General features: G+C 46.9%; 1 protein-coding gene across 2 annotated transcripts in view; it reads left to right on the forward strand.

Moving 5' to 3' along the window:
* The window catches only part of ETV6 (ETS variant transcription factor 6), a 164,513-nt gene that overhangs the window by 109,967 nt on the left and 34,643 nt on the right, over nt 1-19,903 (forward strand). For both annotated transcript variants that reach the window (XM_056862968.1, XM_056862969.1), the window contains one exon: nt 14,163-14,327. In XM_056862968.1, coding sequence (XP_056718946.1) covers nt 14,163-14,327 — 165 coding nt within the window. The remainder of the gene's footprint in view (nt 1-14,162; nt 14,328-19,903) is intronic.

Raw genomic sequence — 19,903 nt, forward strand, 5'->3', positions numbered from 1 at the left:
ATGGGGCTCTGGGAAGAGTTGGGAAGCCGGTGTCGTGAAGGGGCCCCACGAGGTCCGACTGACGTAGGAGGGCGGATGTTGAGCCGAAGGGAGGGGGGAATAATGGAAGAGCAGAGAGGAAGTGGTTGCAGTCATTCAGGCAAGGCAGGGTGCAGTATGACCTGAGTGACAGGGCAGAGAGGAAGGGCCATATTTTTGCAAGGTTGTAAAGGGAGACCTGACCTGGATGGCCCAGGCTAGCCCAATCTCATCAGATCTCGGAAGCTAAGCTGGGTCAGCCCTGGTTAGTACTTGGATGGGAGACCTCCAAGGAACACCAGGGTTACTATGCAGAGGAAGGCAATGGCAAATCACCTCTGTTAGTCTCTTTGTCTTGAAAAACCCTAAAAGGTGTCCATAAGCCATCTGGGGCTTGACAGCACTTTACACACACAAAGGGAAAAGCAACATGACCTGGTGACAGCCTGGATAACAGAGGACAAAAGAGAAGGAAGCATAAAAAAATAAAGGCCAATCTAGCTGGGTCACACAAACATATGAATAGCCGTGCAGGATCAAGCCTCTGGTCTCTCTGGTCCAGCATCCTCTTTCACACAGTGGCCAACCAGGTGCTTTCTGAAAAGCCGACAACTAGGACATGGAGGCCAGAGCTGCCTGCCTCTGAACATGGAGGTTCCATTCAGTTGTCATGTTGGACTTCTTCTCCATGAATGTTTATGTTCCCCTTCTAAAGAGAGAGCCAGTGTGGTATAGTGGTTAAGAGCAGTAGCTTGGAGCGGTGGACTCTAAACTGGAGAACCGGGTTTGATTCCCCACTCCTTCATATGAGCAGCGGATGTTAATCTGGTGAACTGGGTTGGTTTCCCTAATCCTACACACGAAGCCAGCTGGGTGACCTTGGGTACTACACAGCTGTTAGCTCTTTCAGTCTCACCTACCTCACAGGGTGTTTGTTGTGGGGAAGGGAAGGTGATTGTAAGGGCACTTCCGCACATGCTGGATAATGCACTTTCAATCCACTTTCAATGCACTTTAGCAACAGTTTGCAAGTTGATTTTGCCATTCTGCACAGTAAAACCCAGCTTCAAAGTGCATTGAAACCGGATTGAAAGTGCATTATTCGGCATGTGCGGAAGTTATATTAGTCGGTTTGAGTCTGTCTTAAGTGGTAGAGAAAGTCGGCATATAAAAACCAACTCTTCTTCTTCTAAAGCCAACTCAGCTGCTGCTTATCCCGACACCCTGTAGCATAGAATTGTTCTCTGCCCTGACCTGGATGGCCCAGGCTAGCCTGATCTCTTCAGATCTCAGAAGCTAAGCAGGGTCAGTCCTGGAAAGTATTTGGATGGGAGACCTCCAAGGAATACCAGGATTGTGGCAGGTGCTGGCAAACCACCTCTGTATGTCTCTTGCCTTGAAAACCTTACGGGGTCACCATAAGCCAATTGTGACTTGACTGCAAAAAAAAAAAAAAAAATTATCTGAATGATCTGTTCCCAGGATTAAGAAGGGCTTTGATAGGCGCTCTCACTAACACTAGTAGTAATAGCTGTTTGGGCATTTATGTAGTACTTTTGGTGTTGAAAGCACTTCACACACACACCCTCTTCAGGCATTCGAAGCACATAAACTGTGAGTTAAGAGCGGGCTGGGATTTTACCTGCTGGCCCCAATAATAGCCAAATGTTAGCTGAGAGCTCTGCACATGGCCGGCTTGTGTGTCTGATGAAAACCTGGTTTCCTGCATTCACTGCCCCTCCCTGGACACGTTTGTTGTTTTCAGGCACTGACTTGAGCAAGGCTCTCCATTACATAAGACTTAGGGATGGTTGGTCTCTCTCTCTCTCTCTCTCTCTCACACACACACACACACACACTCACACCCCTGGGCAAACAGCCGGCTAAGGAAGGCTGACCACTTCTGCAGCAAGACTCACATGAACACACGAAGCTGCCTTATACTGAATCAGACCCTCGGTCCATCAAAGTCAGTACTGTCTACTACTCAGACCGGCAGCGGCTCTCCAGGGTCTCAGGCAGAGGTCTTTCACATCACCTACTCGCCCTAGTCCCTTTAACTGGAGATGCCAGGGATTGAACCTGGGACCTTCTGCATGCCAAGCAGAGGCTCTGCCACTGAGCCACAGCCCTAAAGGCAGGAACTATATAATATACAGAGGGATCTGCAGTTGCCTCTGGAATGCCAGCAGGCCAAAGAAGGCTATGTACACATGAACACATGAAGCTGCCTTCTACTGACTCAGACCCTCGGTCCATCAAAGTCAGTATTGTCTTCTCAGACCAGCAGCGGCTCTCCAGGGTCTCAGGCAGGGAGACATCATCTTTCACATCACCTACTTGCCTAGTCCATTTCATTGCAGATGCCGGGGATTGAACCTGGGACCTTCTGCATGCTAAGCAGATGCTCTACCACTGAGCCAGGGCCCCTCCTCAATTACGTATAGAAATATATTTATTTTAAGGCACTGATATCTATATTAAAAACATTAAAAATTATATTACAAGAAAGCACAATGGCCACTAATACGGGTTGATAAACTAAAACGACATTCCAAACGCGTTTTGGGCCCCTGGCCTTCATCAGTGGTCTAATAACATGACTTACAATGCACACCAATACATATTACGTGCATAACAGCGTTATAGCAAAATAACAACAACCCAGGTATGTATGGATGGATGGATTCCAATTTGACTTTGTGCCCAATATATTCTGTGAAATTTATAAAATTAAACAGCCCCCTGCTTGTTCTTCTCTGGACTGTGTTAGCCTTCCATACAAGGTGTGCATACCAGTATCAACCAGATAAATATATTTCTAAACATAATTGAGTCTCTTTCCACCCAACCTTTGGGTACCCAGCTTTGGTTTTAGGTTGGGACTTTCCTTCCCCCTTTTGCTTTTTGTCACTTCTGCAGCAAGTCATCCTGTGGTGCTGCGTCAAGAGCCACAACAACAGCTGATGCCTTTTCTTAGTAAATGAGAATTAAACCACTGTTAGGATTCCTAGTTTGTAGGCCGAAGCGCAAAGCCTACCATATGGTTCAGGCGTACCGACAAAAAGTGCTTCACCTCAGGAGCAGCAACGATTTTATTAGCTGCTTCCATGGAAGAGCAGGAGGGTGAGTGCAAGGAAGCCACAGGTGAATTCATGTGGTCTCAAACCCTAGCCAGCATGGTGTAGTGGTTAAGAGATGTGGTTTGGAGCATTGGGCTCCGATCTGGAGAACCGGGATTGATTCCCCACTCCTCCACATGAGCGGCGGACGCTAATCTGGTGAACTGGATGTGTTTCCCTGCTTGTACACATGAAGCCAACTGGGTGACCTTGGGCTAGTCACACCCTCTCAGCCTCACCTACCTCACAGGGTGTCTGTTGTGGGGAGGGGAAGGAAAGGAGGTTGAAAGCCGGTTTGAGTCTCCCTTAAGTGGTAGAGAAAGTTGGCATATAAAAACCAACTCCTCCTCCTCCTCCTCCTCCTCCTCCTCCTCCTCCTCCTCCTCCTCCTCCTCCTCTTCTTCTTCTTCTTCTTCTTCTTCTTCTTCTTCTTCTTCTTCTTCTTCTTCTTCTTCTTCTTCTTCTTCTTCTTCTTGCTGTTACAACTCAACAATGCCATTGTTATTTGGTTAGTGTATTCTGTTAGCAAGTAGTTCCTACAAATTACTCCTTTTGTAAGCAGAAACCCACCGCATCTCAGACATGCCCCGTTCGTGGAAGCAGCCGCTTATGACTGGACTTGCCCAGTGTTTACACGCCTCATGCAGGTAGACCACTGAGGAGCAGGGTTATTTGCAGGAGCTGACAGCATGTCTGAACCAGCCCAGAGACTCCTGATCTGGGCCGCAATCCAGAGAGCTTCTTTAGGTCTGAGGTCTTGCGCTATTTTAATGAGATTCTCAAAACATTTTTTTTCCCTTTTCACAGCTGCGATATTGCAAGCCGCTTTTAAGCCCCTTGCCCAGTTTCAAGAGCCGTTTGCCTGGCAGCCTGAATGGGGGTGTGGGCGGGGGGAGCCTTCAGCACCACAATTCAATTTGAGGGCTCTGTAGGTACCCAGGACTTTGCACCTTAGCCAAAAAGAGGTTTTGGTGCCTGAAGCAGAAAATCCATATAGAGAATTACAAACCTCCGGGGTGGTAGAATGTAATAATGGAAGACCTAACGGACAGTTTCGTTAGCCAGTGTAGTGTAGTGGCTAAGCCAGCTGGGTGACCTTGGGCTAGTCACAGTTCTCTTCGAACACTCTCAGTCCCACCTACCTCCCAAGGTGTTTGTTCTGGGGAGAGGAAGGGAAGAAGATTTTAAGCCAGTTTGATTCTCCTCAAAAAGGTAGAAAAGGTCAGCCTATACAAAACAACTCCTCCTCCTCCTCTTCTTCCTCCTCCTCCTCCTTCGGCCCCCTGAGCCTGACCACTATACCCTGCCTCATGGGAAAGCAGCTGCCTCAGATTTCGTCCCTGGACTTTTCCCGGCCTGTTTTGGTCTGAGAATGCCTTTTATTAGGAACGCCCATGAGTTCCCCAGAACTTTTTGTCAGGTGTGATGTTTAAGAAAACAAAATAGTAAAGAGGGGTGGAGAGAGACAGTGGCGCTATGTTGGGGAACTCTGGTCTATTCTCATCAAGTCTGCATCTTACACAAGAGGCAGAGACAAGGTCTGGGCCTGAAACACCTTTCTCTCCCACCTTCCTGTGTTGTTGTTTTTTTAATATGCCTGACAAAGCGCCCTGCGGAACTCCCAAACTTGCACACTTTGTTGTGGTGCTTTGGTTGGTCTTAATAAAAGGCCATAGATGGCTGTTGGGCAGGGGGTGGATCACCCTGCAGTCTGGAAATAACACTTCACGCAGCCGACCAAATGGGCTCTCGTGTACAAATGCTGGTGCAACAATTGATTTGATCGTCTTCACAGTGTCTTCACAAAACTCTGATTTTTTTATTATTTTTTGCTGTGCTATACGGCAGGGTCAAATATACGTTGCATGGGACAGCTAGGATGAGACTGTTTTAATATTTTAAACACTGCCAGTTTTGCCTTGTGCTGTTTTACTGGTAGAAAGGTTCCCCCCCCCTTCCCAAAGCTGTTAACTCCAGAAAGGAAAATGAAAAGGAAAGTGTGGTGTAGTGGTTAAGAGCGGTGGTTTGGAGCGGTGGATTCTGATCTGGAGAACCGGGTTTGATTCCCCACTCTTCCATATGAGCGGCGGAGGCTAATCTGGTGAACTGGATTTGTTTCCCCCACCCGCTGGGTGACCTTGGGCTAGTCACAGCTCTCTCAGCCCCACCTACCTCACAGGGTGTCTGTTGTGGGAAGGCGAAGGGAAGATGATTGTAAGCTGGTTTGAGTCTCCCGTAAGTGGCTAAAGTCGGCATATAAAAACCAACACTTCTTCTTCCTTCTTCTTCCTTCCTCTTCCTCTTCCTCTTCCTCTTCTTCTTCTTCTTCTTCTTCCTCTTCTTCTTCTTCTTCTTCTTCTGTCTCTCTCTCCCCCCACAGAGGCAAATAACAGCTGGAGGGGTAGGAAAAGGGGTTAAAATCACTCCACCCCAAAAAGACTACAGCCCTAATTCAAACCTCTTCCCCTTGTGTGGCGGGATTATTCTTTTGTAACATTACAAACCGTGGAGAGGTCTTCGGTTTGCCTGTTCATCCGTCCCCACCTCCACCCTCCCCTTTCTGGAATGTATCCCTGTTTTTGCTCACTTTTGGTGGCAGTTTTCCCATGGGATTACGTATTACTGCATTAATTTGGAGAAAAGGTGGGTTCTCTCCGCTGTCGAGCGTGACCCTCGTAAGGAACATTCAGCTGCAGAACAAAGGACAAACTTTTCCATCGTTTTATGAGCGGGGGTGGGCGTGGGGTTAAAAGCAAGAGAGATTTTTGGGGGTTTTTTTTGGGGTTTTTTTGCCTTCCGACTCTTCCCCCCCCCTCCTGATTTAAACGGGCACCGTGGTCTGCCCACATTAATCAGCAGGCGCTCCCTGCCCAACAAGCTAATTTGGCGTCTTGCTTGAACACTTGATCTGCAAAATGCAAACCGTGTCTGATGTCAGCGGGTCGGGAGGGCGGCTGGAACACGGGATGCTCACTCCAGTTCCAGAAAGGGGCCGTCAGGGCTTCCAGGAAGCAGTCTTGGCTCTGCTGCTGGGGATTTAGAAGATTTATTTCCTTGTAAGGAGGGCTCTTTCAGCCTGTGCGAGAGTCTTTCAATCAATAATAAGCTTTTCTCAGGGTTTCCAAAGGGGCCCGGTAAAAAAAAAAAAGAGAAAGAGAGAGAGAAACGGCACTTATTTATTGCTGATTTTATTTATTGTATCGTCACACTGGGAAGCAATATGACTGGAATTTGTAAGGCATCGAAATGAGCGGCGTGTCTGGCGGGAAAAGAAGAAATTGGTTATGAGAAGGGCGTTAAGTCCTCTGCTCATAGAAATCAGAGCAATTTAAAACTGCGCAGGCAGGAGGGCAGGCAGGATGGTCAGGCGGAGAGTGCTGTTTCGGCAAGGCTGTGCAAATCCCAGGGATTATATCTCAGAGTCCTGTCAAAGAAAGAAGGTGGCATTGCCTAACTTTCCAGAAGTTCAGGGTCTCAGGCTTCTCTGTGATGGGCAAACCACAGCGGTCCATTTTGGGGGGGGGGGGAGAAGAAGAGGAAGAGGAGGAGGAGGAGGAGTAGTAGTTGGTTTTTATATGCCGGCTTTCTCTACCTTTTTAAGGAGAATCCAACCAGCTTACAATCTCCTTCTTCTCCCCACAACAAATACCTTGTGAGGTAGGCGGGGCTGAGAGAGTTCGGAGAGAACTGTGACTGGCCCAAGGTCACCCAGCTGGCTTCATGTGTAGGAGCGGGGAAACCAACCTGGTTCACCAGATTAGACTCCGCCGCTTTGTACGTGCTCAGAGGTTGTTTTACGTATGATAAAATATTTGAAAAAAGGGCATGGCCAAATATGGCAGAGTTCCTGAATAAAGGAGGGGAAACGGCGACAAGACTAACAGTGCAATCCTAAGGAGAGTTAGTCCAGTCTAAGCCCATTCATTCTAGTGGGCTCAGACTGGAGTAACTGCATAGGATTGCACTGTAAGAATACGCGGAACAGTTATCCCCCCTTCTCCCCAGTTGCTAGACAGTTTTTCAGTTCACAAGTTTTGGATGTGTCCTACTAGGGGCCCAGGTTTTGCTAGATCTTAGCAGCTGTCTTTCAGATCATGTGCTTGGCAGCAGGATAGAGCTGAGCCTCAAAATGCAGGACAAAGGCCAGGATGGGGCAGGGGAGCTAATGAGGGGTAATACCAGGGCAGCCCTGGTTGAGTCTGGAGTAGTGCCAAGAGGAATGTGGTTTGAGGTTGGTAGAACTACATATAGAATCTGGATGCTGGAGGAAGGAACAGGAGCACAAGCAGAATCCTGTGGTGGACAGATGGGAAACTGGGGTTGTTTATGCATGGGTACTTGGACTCACATTCGCCCCCAGACTGTCTCGGTTGTTCCTTGGAGTTATGCATGAGTTTTCCGTCCATTAGAGATGACCTCGCAGCCAGCCCTCACATATCTCAGGTCTTCCCATTGCTGTGAAATCCCGATTCTTCGATCTCTCCTGAAATCAGCCCGGGTGAAATCGCCCTCCTCTCCATGCATAATCCAAAGCGCAGGAGAGTGGAGCTGGGTGTGTTTGTGACTCTTTTTTTACAGTAAGCACTACAGCCGATTACAAAGAAACATTTCAGCAGGCGGGGACTCAAAGGCTTCCTGATTTTACATCTCCCAGCTGGAGTTCTGTCACATTAAAACTGGTTTTAAAACGATGCTTGGATTGCTCCCCCCCTTCCATTCCTTTAAAAGAGCTCCTGTGAAATTGATTTTACCGCAGCACTTGGATTTCGGCGGTGGGGGGGTAGGGGAACTGGATGTTTTTCTCACAGTAAGCACTACAGCCAATTACAAAGCAGCGTTCTCAAGGGGGGGGGGAGATGCTTGTGGACTTGAGCTTAGTGACTTTTGCATAGAGATTTGTGAATTCGCAAGAGAAAAGTGTGAGTCAAGCAAGCATTGAACCCCAGGTGAAACTCCCATGCGTAAACAACCTGGGAGAGAACCTGACAGTTTATGCGCGCTGCTTGGAGGAGCCTTGAAAAAAATCTTACTTTTCAGATCCCGTTAATGGCCACCTAATAGAACAGTTTTCATGGTTGGCACCCTCTAATAGTACAACATGGATTGCACTTGTGTGTAAAAAATATACGGAAATTTCCTTGTTAAACAAGCCTTGGGGTCTTCCAATAAAAAGTCTGAAATGGTCTCCCAAAAATAGAATATCACTAAATGCCCTTTAGTGAAGCATTATTGTAAATACGTTTCTAGCCCTCATGAGGACCTGTAAAATCTTTAAAATGCGTCTGTGATTTGTTTGGCCTGCAGGTTCTTGAAGCACAATGAAATGCGCACATGCCCATTTGTACACAATTGTTGGTTGGCGATCCATTGGTTTTCGAGGCATACTCTTGATTTTGAGGGTTTGGAGTTGTCGTTTAGAAGGTCTGTGGTTGACGGCCCACTTTCCTTCCTTCTGATCTGATCTTCTGTTCCGAAATGCCCTCTGCCCTTCCTTCTTGGCTTTGATTTCAAAGCTGCTGTGTTTGTGCCAGGATTGCGTGGCTGGGCAGAGCCCCGATGCTGTAATTAGAGAAGGGTGCTTTCCCCCCCCCCTTCTCTTTACGATGTGCCGGACTTGCCTGGGGGGTATTCTTGGTTCCCAACTGGCTCTTCCTTCTCCTGCCCACTACAAAGAGATTCCACCCCACACGCACTCTCACACACACACAGGGAAATATTCCAAGCAAAGGTTTGCCTTTTTTTTTTGATGTTGCTTTCCATTCTCTGAACTTCATTCCATCAGTTAATTTCCTTCCTTTGCTCCGTGCCCATTACATATAAAGTCATACAGGTTAGAAGAGCAGTGGTTCACATGTTTATGTGTGGAGGTGGTGGGAACTCTCTCGCAAACACCGGAGATCTATGGCAGGGGTCCCCAATGTGGTACATTTGGGCACCATGGCACCCACCAACACTTTTTCTGGTGCCTGCCAAGTGTCCTTAGGAAGTGGGTAGGGAAAAGTAGGGCTTTTGCCCAGCAAGGCTTCTGATTGACTATTGGAGATTTGATTGGCTGTGCAGATTTTTTTAAAAATGTTGCTTTGGCAGCAGCTGCTACCACAGCACAATGAGCCACGCTGTGTTACTGAAGTTACGCTGTTGCAATTATTTTGTGGCTGGCTCCACCTCCTTGAGCAGCCATTTTTTCATTCATTCATTCATTCATTCATTCATTCATTCACCTTTAATTGCATATAAATTGTTACAATTAATACGAACAATGGTCATAAATCTTAAAACCGATAAGATAAAATCATAGCCAGTAACATCAGATATCAGAGGTTGTACGGTTTTGGACATTTATCACTTCTACTAAAAAATTGGCGACATCCATTTTGTTGCTGCACCCACCATGCCATGCCAGAATTCCAGTTGTGCCTGCAGGATAAAAAAAGTTGAGGACCTCTGGTCTGTGGCTTCATAATCCCTCCCTGTCCTCCTTGAGGCCACATCTATTTAGATCCCACCTCCCCCCCCCCCCACCGGTAGCCGTGCCCCCCTTTTCAAAGAAACCACGACACCAAACAATGTAGTAAAGTACCTCTGAGCATGTACAGAATGCCTTTCCCTTACTACTGAGCAACTGGAGCCCTTTCCCGAGGCAAATGCCCAAACAGCAATACAGGGCTGAGCCCCTCTTCTCCCTTCCCCAGCAGTGCTCACAATCCCACTCTCAAGCTTTAGGCTGTACTCTGTACCTGAGAGCCAGCGTGGTGTAGTGGTTAAGAGTGGTGGTTTGGAGCGGTGGACTCTGATCTGGAGAACCAGGTTTGATTCCCCACTCCTCCACATGAACGGTGGGTGCTAATGTGGTGAACCGGGTGGTTTCCCCACTCCTACACATGAAGCCTGCTGGGTGACCTTGGGCTAATCACAGCTCTCTTAGAGCTGTCTCAGTCCCACCTACCTCACAGGGTGTCTGTTGTGGGGAGGAGAAGGGAAGGTGATTGTAAGCCGGTTTGATTCTTCCTTAAGTGGTAGAGAAAGTCGGCATATAAAAACCAACTCTTCCTCCTCACATGAACACATGAAGCTGCCTTATACTGAATCAAGACCTTTGGTCCATCGAAGTCAGTATTGTCTACTCAGACCGGCAGTGGCTCTCCAGGGACTCAGGCAGAGGTCCTCCTCCTCCTCCTCTTCTTCTCCTCACTCTCTTTCACTCCTGGAGGCTTGCTTTTTCACTGCTGCACGGACAGACTGCTAGGTCTGATGGACTTATTGTTTATTTGTTTGTTTAGTACATTTTCATCCAGCCCTTCCTCCAGAGCTCAGATCTGTGAACATAATTATCTCCTCCACCAGATTATCCTCACAACAACCCTTTGAGGTAGGTTAGGGTGGGGTGGGGGGAGAGTAGCTGTCCCAAGGTCACCCAGCAACCTTCATGGCAGGGTGCCGTTTTGAACCTGGGTATCCCTGGCCATAGTCCAACACACTAATCCCTACTGCATATCGACTGTCACTGAGCAGTCAGTGTTTAAGTTTGTGCTGGCCCCAATCCAAGCATATTCAGATCTGAGCTGCTGTTTTAGACTTGGCTCCAAAGCCCCATGATATCATTGGTGTGAATCTGCTGGGCAGGACTGGCATTCTTTGACACGGGCTGTCCCCTAACGCCGTGCCATGAAGCTTCCAGAAGTGATTGATTTCTTCTGAGCTTTGGCCAGACAACCTTGCCTAGGCTGAGGAAAGAGATGAAGAGGTAGGGCAGCAGAGGGACCTAGAAAAGCAGGCTGTGTGCAGCGTTTCCTTTGGTTTCCACATCCCCTCCAAGTGTAACAAATGCCACGGTGATGTAGAGCAATCTCTCAGCCTTGGCTTAAGCCATCAGGAGTGCCCAACTAGCATGCCTTCCATCTTCCTTCTCTCCCCTTCTTGCAAACCCCTTCCTTCCGTCCTTCCTTCCTTGCTTCCTTCCTTGCTTCCTTGCTTGCTTGCTTGCTTGCTTGCTTCTTCCTTCCTTCCTTCCTTCCTTCCTTCCTTCCTTCCTTCCTTCCTTCCTTCCTTCCTTCCTTCCTTCCTTCCTTCCTTCCTTCCATTCCAATGACAGCACAACACTGTGGCTGCTCTAACAATAATGCTAATCCTGGGGGGTTACCGCACTTGCTTTCCCAGCGATGTATTAAGAGTTTGAAAACGTTATAAAAAATACTGTTCGCACTTTGTTTGGCCCCTTTAGCTGTGAAGACGTTTTCCAACCATTTATAAGCCGTAGTATCCCAAAACCGTTTTAAAGCGATGTTTTTAATAACTTTTTCAAACTCTTAATACATCGCTGGGAATACCTAGTGCGGTAACAGCCCTGGTTAGCTTCCACCTGTCGTTTGCAAGCAGGATCAGAAATTGGTTTGCCCAGAATGGAGCTAACATTGATATCGATGCCACGCTGCATAGTGATTGGCTCTGAAAAGGGAAAGGAGGCAGGAATTAGCTGGAAAGGAGGGAGTGGGGAAGGAGCCCACACACAAATCCGTGGGGTGTTCCTGATCTCCGAACAATGGCTGGATGCTTGGGAATATTACATCTGTGCCAGACTTGGGAGTTCAATGAATGCTTGTGTAGGAACAAATCGCCGAATGGCAGGAAACCCGATTAGGGCTGGCAACCAATTAAATTTTTTTTTGAGCAATCGTCTGCCTTTGAAATGCATTAATTTGTTAAGTTAAATGTTTGTTAATTTACCACTATCTCAATACAACCGCTTCTTTGAAATGTGTGACAGTTGAAAATGTAAGCCACAAAAGTTTGCATTTTTTATGTTTTTGTTTTTATTTTATGATCAATATAGAAAGATACAAAGAAATATAAAAGATACAAAACTTACAAAGAACAGAAAGAATGTAAAAGTTATAAAAGACCTATACATGAGATCAAACTGCCACTGAGTTATGGTTTCCCCTCCTTCAGATTGGACATACTCGTCACTGCAAATGGACCATGATTAAATGGACACATATTTAAGTTATGGACCATGTAATTAATTTATACAATTCACTTCAGCAAGATATGGGCATGAGCACTATCTTAGAAGCCTTTTGAAAAGTTTAGGCAAATTCGTGGAGAATAGGCTGTTAGTTAAGATAGCTAAATTGAGCCAGTGTGGTGTAGTGGTTAAGAGTGGTGGACTCTAATCTGGTGAACCGGGTTTGATTCCCCACTCCAACGCATGAAGCCAGCTAGGTGACTTTGGGCTAGTCACAGTTCTCTTAGAGCTCTCTCTTAGCCTTACCTACCTCACAAGGTGTCTGTTGTGGAAGAGGAAGGGAAGGACATTGTAAACTGGTTTGATTCTCCTTAAAAGGTAGAGAAAATCAGGGTATAAAGAAATACCTATTCTCTTCCTCCTCCTCCTCCACCTCAGAGACAATATACCTCTGAATTCCAGATCCCTGGGGATACAAGCCCATCACCACACTCTGTTTTTGAGTTTCCAGAGGACTTGGTAGTTGTTAAGGAAGAACGACATCTTGGGCTTATTCAGCAAGACAATATTTATGCTCTTAAACTTTTGATAAAAGCAGAAACTCTTTGTGTGAATGTGGCCTCTAAGAAAGGACCTGGCGATTTGTCTGCTTACATTGCGTAGAACATCTGTACACCGAAACTGAAGGGAAATGAGATCTTGTGGCATTGCATGCCGGAAGGTAAATTTCCTCCCAGGGTGCAATTGGCCAGGTGCTATATGGGAAAGAGGAGAGTCTTCCACGGCAGAAGAAGATATTAGCCACTGCCAGAGGGTACATTCCATATATCTGATCGGAGAGATATACCTTTATGTATTATATGAAACTATCCTCGCTATATAATACATTGTGACAAGCAAAACGATGAGTCATTTTGCAAGAATGGGGGAAGGAGATCTTTATCATCTCCAAGTGGATAGGGAATAATTTGTCAAACCCTATCCATATATCTGTTTGCATATTTAAACAGTTCTTCATTGTGTTCCTTTTATTCCATATTTAAAAAGAAAAGAAACAAAGAATAAACTTAATTTTGAATAGGAGTACATAGATTTTGGGTTTCTTTCACTGCAGCCGATTTCTAGTAGCCGGTAAGATTTCTGCTTCCTTGTTTCTTGTTTCACAGAGACAAAGTCCTTTTGGTACCTGCTGCCCAGTGAGGAGGTTTTTACAAGGGAAGAGAAGAGGATGGTGTACATCTTCCCTCCAACATTGGGGTTGTGCCCTGGCGCAAAATGCTGCCTGGCCCCTTTTTCAAATATGCTCACTTCGCCTCCCTCTGTTGCTGGTGAATTCTTCAAAATGTTTGGGGTGGTGGGATGGGGAATAAACTAGGGTTGGTGTAACTGGTGGTTACACTGGTGTAACTGGTGGCTTTCACTGGTTGTTACTCCTGGCGACCACATTTCTAATAGTCTGGTTTTGAAACCATATACAGGTGCATTGAAAAAAAGCTGGTAATTTTCAGCATCACGCATCTGAGGCCAGCGTTATTTCAGATTTCACAGTTTGCAAAACCATGACCTGATGGGGAGAGAAATGGTGTTCTCTTGTTTGGTTCAATAGTTCATAGTCTGGGTCAAGATCCAGTCCTAATTTTGCCTCGTCCATGAAATCTCTAGGTGGTTTTTGGCAGTATTCTCCCAGTGGCACCCTCCGCTGTTTCCTCTGATACAGAGGTGTTAGACAGCCTCCCTTTTGTTGATTTGTTTCAAGGATTGCTTACAATCACCTTCCCTTCCCCTCCCCACAACAGGCACCTTGTGAGGCAGGTGGGGCTGACAGCGTTCGGAGAGAACTGTGACTAGCCCAAGGTCACCCAGCAAGCTTCATGTGGAGGAGTGGGAAGTCGAACCCAGTTCTCCAGATTAGAGTTTCCACTTGTGTGGAGGAACGAGGAATCAAACCTGCTTCTCCAGATTAGAGTCTGCCACTCTTAACCACTACACCACGCGGGGTCTCTGGATACTTGCTCCAGCTCTTTAAACCTAACAGTGATATACTGTCCCCTTTGCAGGCTTACAGCCCCTTTACTGGAGCAGGGACGATGTGGCCCAGTGGCTGAAGTGGGCTGAAAAGGAGTTCTCGTTGAGGCCCATTGACAGCAACACCTTTGAGATGAACGGCAAAGCACTCCTCCTCCTGACCAAAGAGGATTTTCGATACAGGTCTCCCCATTCAGGTGAGGAGTATACAGGTGTGGCTGGGGTGGGGGTTGCACACATAGTAAGGCAGGGATCCAGAGCATTGCAAGAGGGGTGGACGTTTGACTTGGGAAGACAGTGAGACCCTGCAACGTTTGTACTATGTAGAATGCAAATTGCTTGGAGCAAGAATCTTACCTTACTTGTTTATGTAGTGCTGTATGATTTATTTATTTTAGGATATTTCTATCCCACCTCTCCAAAAGCCTTGTATGAGGTGGCTAACAACAAAAAATAGCATAATCAAACAGTTCACTCAAAACAGTTGGTAGGTAAAGGTAAAGGTCCCCTGTGCAAGCACGGGTCATCCCTGACCCATGGGGTGACGTCACATCCCGACGTTTACTAGGCAGACTGTGTTTACGGGGTGGTTTGCCAGTGCCTTCCCCAGCCATCTTCCCTTTACCCCCAGCAAGCTGGGTACTCATTTTACCGACCTCGACCTGGCTACCTGAAACCAACCTCTGTTGGGATCGAACTCAGGTCGTGAGCAGAGCTGGGACTGCACTACTGCAGCTTACCACTCTGCTCCACAGGGCTCTTCAAAAACAGTTGACACAAGTCTAATAATAAAGTTCTAAGCAATAAAACAATAATCAAAATCAGTAAAAGTATTTCAAAGGCACAGAGGAGCTTGATATCAAAAGCTGATTTTTAAAAAAATGTCTGAAATCCTGCGTAGAGAAATGCCTTCACCTGGTGCCAACAAGGAAGGCACCAGTCGAGCATCAAGGAGGAGGACATTCTATAGCTGGGGAGCCACCACAGAGAAGTCCTTGTCCATGCTGAGCACCTCCCTTCTGCAGGTGAGGGCACAGTTAGCAGGGCTTGGGATGGAGATCTTTGTTGGCTGGCTTCAAAACATTTGGGTATCTCACTCTTAACTGAAAGCTCCCATAATGGCAGGTGAACATTATACAAATAACGACCGTACAGCTTAAAAACATAAATAGTCAAAACACCAAGAAAAATGCCACCTATGCAGCCAGGAGCATAAACAATGAAACAGTAAATCTCCACAGTAAGCTGGAATAGTCATCAGTACAGTTTTCTTTTTTAAAAAACCCACAGCAACATAAAAAGTGTTAAAATATTAAAAGGCAGCAAAGATTAGAGTTGTCAAAATAGTAAAGCGATAAGGTAATAACGTTAGGTGGGCTAACTAAAACACACATCAACAAGAAGCTTGTCTAAAAAGAAATATTTTTACTGAAAAGATTCTGTGCCAGGTATAGGGGGAGCAGGAAGCCCAGAGCTGGGGCACTCACTTGATGACAGGCCCAGAGAGAAGAGCCTCCAAGGAAGACTGTAGCCGATGGACATGGTTGTATGGCTTTATTTATGCACAGTGCCTTGTTTTTACTGGCTTTCTTTTGTATTGTTGGCTTTTTTTTAATTGTAAGCTGCCTCGAGCAGGACTCTGAAAAGGCAGCAAAGGAATATCCTAAATAAATACAATATGGGAACTGGTGCCTCGTTAAGTACCTTAGTCCCAGGCCATTTAGGGCTTTACTGGTAGCAATTGAAGCTTTTGAACCATCTTCAAAGGCAGCCCCACACAGAATGCATTGCAGTAATCTATCTCGGATATGATCAGAGCGTGCTAACATCGCCGAATTCTGCTTCTCAAGGAAGGGCTATGGTTGGCAACCTAACCAGTGTTGGGGCAAAGGCTCTCCATGCCACAGAGGAGACTCAAAAGTCCATCTGCAGACCCAAATTCAATAGTATTCCAAGCTGCGAGCCTGCAGTTTTGGGGAGGGGAGTGCATCCCCGTCAAAAACATGTTACCGCTTCAGTCACTGATTGGCTACATTATTGATCAATAGCACTTTAGTTATATAGGCAATGATCTTCATTTTATTGGCTGTCATCCAGCCTGTGACCACCTGTAGACATCACTGCTTCCGTCTCACCTGACTCCTCCTCACCTCTGAGTGGCTCTATCTAGTAGCATTCGAGGTGTCTGTGTGGCATGCAGAAGATCACATTGGCCCATCTTTTGTTGAACTCACATGGGCAGGAGGGAGAGCGTCAAAACCCCAGAGACTAAGGATGAGATGATGGATTGTTTGAGGAGACGGTGACCTTCCACTGGGGTGGGATAACCCCAAATGCCACACCTCCTTCTAGAAAGAGTACTAAGGAAAAAACTGTGCCAATACAGAGTTAAGGTTATTACGACATTGACTGGTAGACAAATCCTCTCATCTGCCCTTTCTCCCACTGACATCTTTGGGAGTTCCAAGTTCTAAATGACAAACTAGAGAGCCAGCATGGTATAGTGGTTAAAGTGTTGGACTGGGACCTGGAAAACCCAGGTTCACTTCCCCACTCGTGCCATGGAAGCTTGCTGGATGACCTTGGGGCAGGAGCACACTCTCAGCTCTCACCCTGGCGAGTATTTGGCTAGGCGACCTTCAAGGAATACCAGGGTCGTGACACAGAGGCAGGCAATGTCAAACCACCTCCCAGTGTCTCTTGCCTTGAAAACCCTACGGGGTCGCTATAAGTCAGCTGTGACTTGATGGCCAAAAAAAAAAAAAAAGACAAAACTAGTTCTTGCCCCAGATTTCAGATATTCCCACCATCTTGCTGGTAAACAACAACAATAATAACCTTAGTAGCAATATGCTCAAGGAGAGCCAGATGCTTTCTCTCACACAGTGGCTGGGAATGTGTCAGATAATTCAGAGGAGAGGAACAGGAAGCTTTCCAAGACTCCTCTGAGTCTTACTGAACATCAATTGGCAGAATCCTAAGGCTCATTTGCATACTTATCTTGAATCAGTGCACCTGACATTTGCATTTTTCTTGATGCAAACAAAGAGATAGCCTCAGATTAAAGAAACAGATTAATCTTGGTGCTTCCCACAGAAAGAACCAGGATTCGTGAAGGAATGTAAGGCTTCCCTGTTCTTGAGTTTCTGGATTATGGGGAGGGACAAGGAAGAAAAGGATCATAACTTGATCATAACTCTAGTAAACGCTTCTCTGAAGGAAAGCCCTCATACCACACGTACATACACCCACACACACTGCTGTGGATGCTCCAGCGTGGTGTAGTGGTTAAGAGCAGTGGACTCTAATCTGGAGAACCGGGTTTGATTCCCCACTCCTCTACGTGAGCGGCGGACTCTAATCTGGGGAACTGGGTTGGTTTCCCCACTCCTCCAAATGAAGCCAGCTGGGTGACCTTGAGCTAGTCCCAGTTCTCTTAGAGCTCTCTCAGCCTCACCTTTCTCCCAAGGTGTCTGTTATGGGGAGAGGAAGGGAAGGAGATTGTAAGCCGGTTTGATTCTCCTTAAAAGGTAGAGAAAATTGGCATATAAAAACCAACTCTTCTTCTTCCCCCACATTGGTTGAGGCCAGTGCAAATAATGATGCCCACCTGGGGCCTCTAAATCTTGCACAAGGCTGCCCCCTTGGGAAGTAGTAAACGCTTATCCTGGTGTAAATCATCTATCCCAGAGAGAATTCTGTGGTGGTTACAGTATTCCTGTTTGCTTTGTTTTTATCTGCACTTTATCTGGCCCATGAAAGAGATCACAAACAAAGCCGATTGATGCACTGCCTTTATTCACAGTGGCCCAGAAAGCCTCCCAGTGACACAGATTTGCAGTGCCACCAATTGTGCCACAAAAGTATTTAAATCAGCCCAGCTCAGCCCTGCACATATTTGTCTGCATAAAATGAAGCAATACGTGTGATTTACAAGGGGAGGCAGTCTGGTCTCTGCCATATAAACCTGGGTACAAAAAGTGTGAATGGGTGTTTTACTTATTATATATTTAGTTACTAAATTTGCATTCTGCCTTTCTGTCCAATCAGGGCATTGCCTGAAACTTGCTCAAAACGGGGATTAATGTGCCGACGAGATTATAAATGACTGGGTTGCTCGACGGTAATTAAGCTCCCCGTGCTTGGGACACAGTCTTTACCAACCCAGTCTGAAAGAATATTAAATCAGAACCATAAAGAATATTAAATCAGCCACATGATATACCTCTTTGTATGAAGTTAAAGAGCTCATAAATCAATCAGCCAATGGAAAGTGATTAAAATAGCATACGACAACTGTCGAAGAGGCAGTGTTCTATAGGATAGTGTGAAAATGCTTGATGCTGCTGAGAAGAGGCACGGTGCACTTGGCACCCCAGGGATCACCGGCACAAGGGCAGTGTTTTGGCACCAACCCAAGATTATCCCTGTGCACACATCTCCCTACAAGTGAACATCCTGCAGAGAAAATTCGCCCCCTATCTTCATTTCTCCATCAAATTCTGGAACCTGTTATCTGTCTGGATAGGGTTGCCAACCTCCAGATGCTAGCTGCAGATCTCCCGCTATTACAACTGATCTCCAGCTGATAGAGGTCAGTTCCCCTGGAGAAAATAGCTGCTTTGGCAATTGGATGCTTTGTCATCAAAGACCCTCCCCTCCCCAAACCCTGCCCTCCTCAGGATCCACCCCAAAAACCTCCCGCCAGTGATGAAGAGGGACCAGGCAACCCTACGTCTGGGGGAGCAATAGGAAGGGCCAATTTAGAGGAAATGGGAGAGAATCCACCCCTTGCTGTGCCGGAGCCACTGACCACAGCGAACAAAAAGAGTGGCAAAGGAGAAGTAGGCCAGGGAATGTAAGGAAAGGAATGGAAATCTGCCCCCCTCCCACTCCTTCATCTGTTGCAATTCTAGGCAAAGTTGTGCAGCATCTGCTGCAGAATGCAGATGTGCAGAATGGTTCACCTCAAAACTGCAGTCTTAAGCCACAGCGCCCATCTTTCATGTGGCCATCCTGGGAACTTCAGCCAGGGCCAGCCCTGCAGAGTCACGGGGTGGAGCAGCCAGTCTGAGCGGGGCTGGGGCTTTTTAAGCTCTGCCTTTGACTGGGCCCCTCGGCCCTAGTAATTTGGTCAGTGGGAAAGGGGGCAGGCTTGTCTCGGCCTATTTCTTGGACCGGTAGGCTTGACTTCCTGTCTGCTCACAGCTACGCCTTCTGCCACCGGTCCTCGGGAACCACGGTGGCTGCATTGGACTTGGTCCCCTGCCTGGACTGTGTCAAGACCCCTGGTCAGTGAGGTTGGATTAATTAGCTCCAGTCCTAGCGGGCCCTGACAAGTGTAGACAGTGATATTCTTTATCTGGTGTTACTGCTATTGTTTCAGCCAGTAATGGATGGAACTAGACATGGATCTAGGAGACCACTGCCAGGGTCTCCCCCTGTGGCACTGGGCAACTCGCTATCTCTGGTCTTTTACGCATGGCTGTTTCACTCGCCGTCACCCCTCCGACAACTTCCGGGGTTTGTTTGGATTATGCATGCCGTTTCCAACCGTCAGAGGTCGCCTCGCTCTCCCCCTTCGTTTCCCCGCGTTTTCAGGGACCTGCTTTATCTCAAATTTGAAAATGCAGGGAAACGCAAAGGGAGGGCGAGGCAACCTCTGACAATCGGAAATGGCATGCATAATCCAAACAAACATCGGAAGTCATTGGAGGGGTGTCCGCGAGAAACAGTCATACGTAAAAGGCCTTTTTCTGTCAATAAAATTAAG

The sequence above is a fragment of the Euleptes europaea genome, chromosome 17 (assembly GCF_029931775.1).
Source record: "Euleptes europaea isolate rEulEur1 chromosome 17, rEulEur1.hap1, whole genome shotgun sequence".
Taxonomy (NCBI): domain Eukaryota; kingdom Metazoa; phylum Chordata; class Lepidosauria; order Squamata; family Sphaerodactylidae; genus Euleptes; species Euleptes europaea.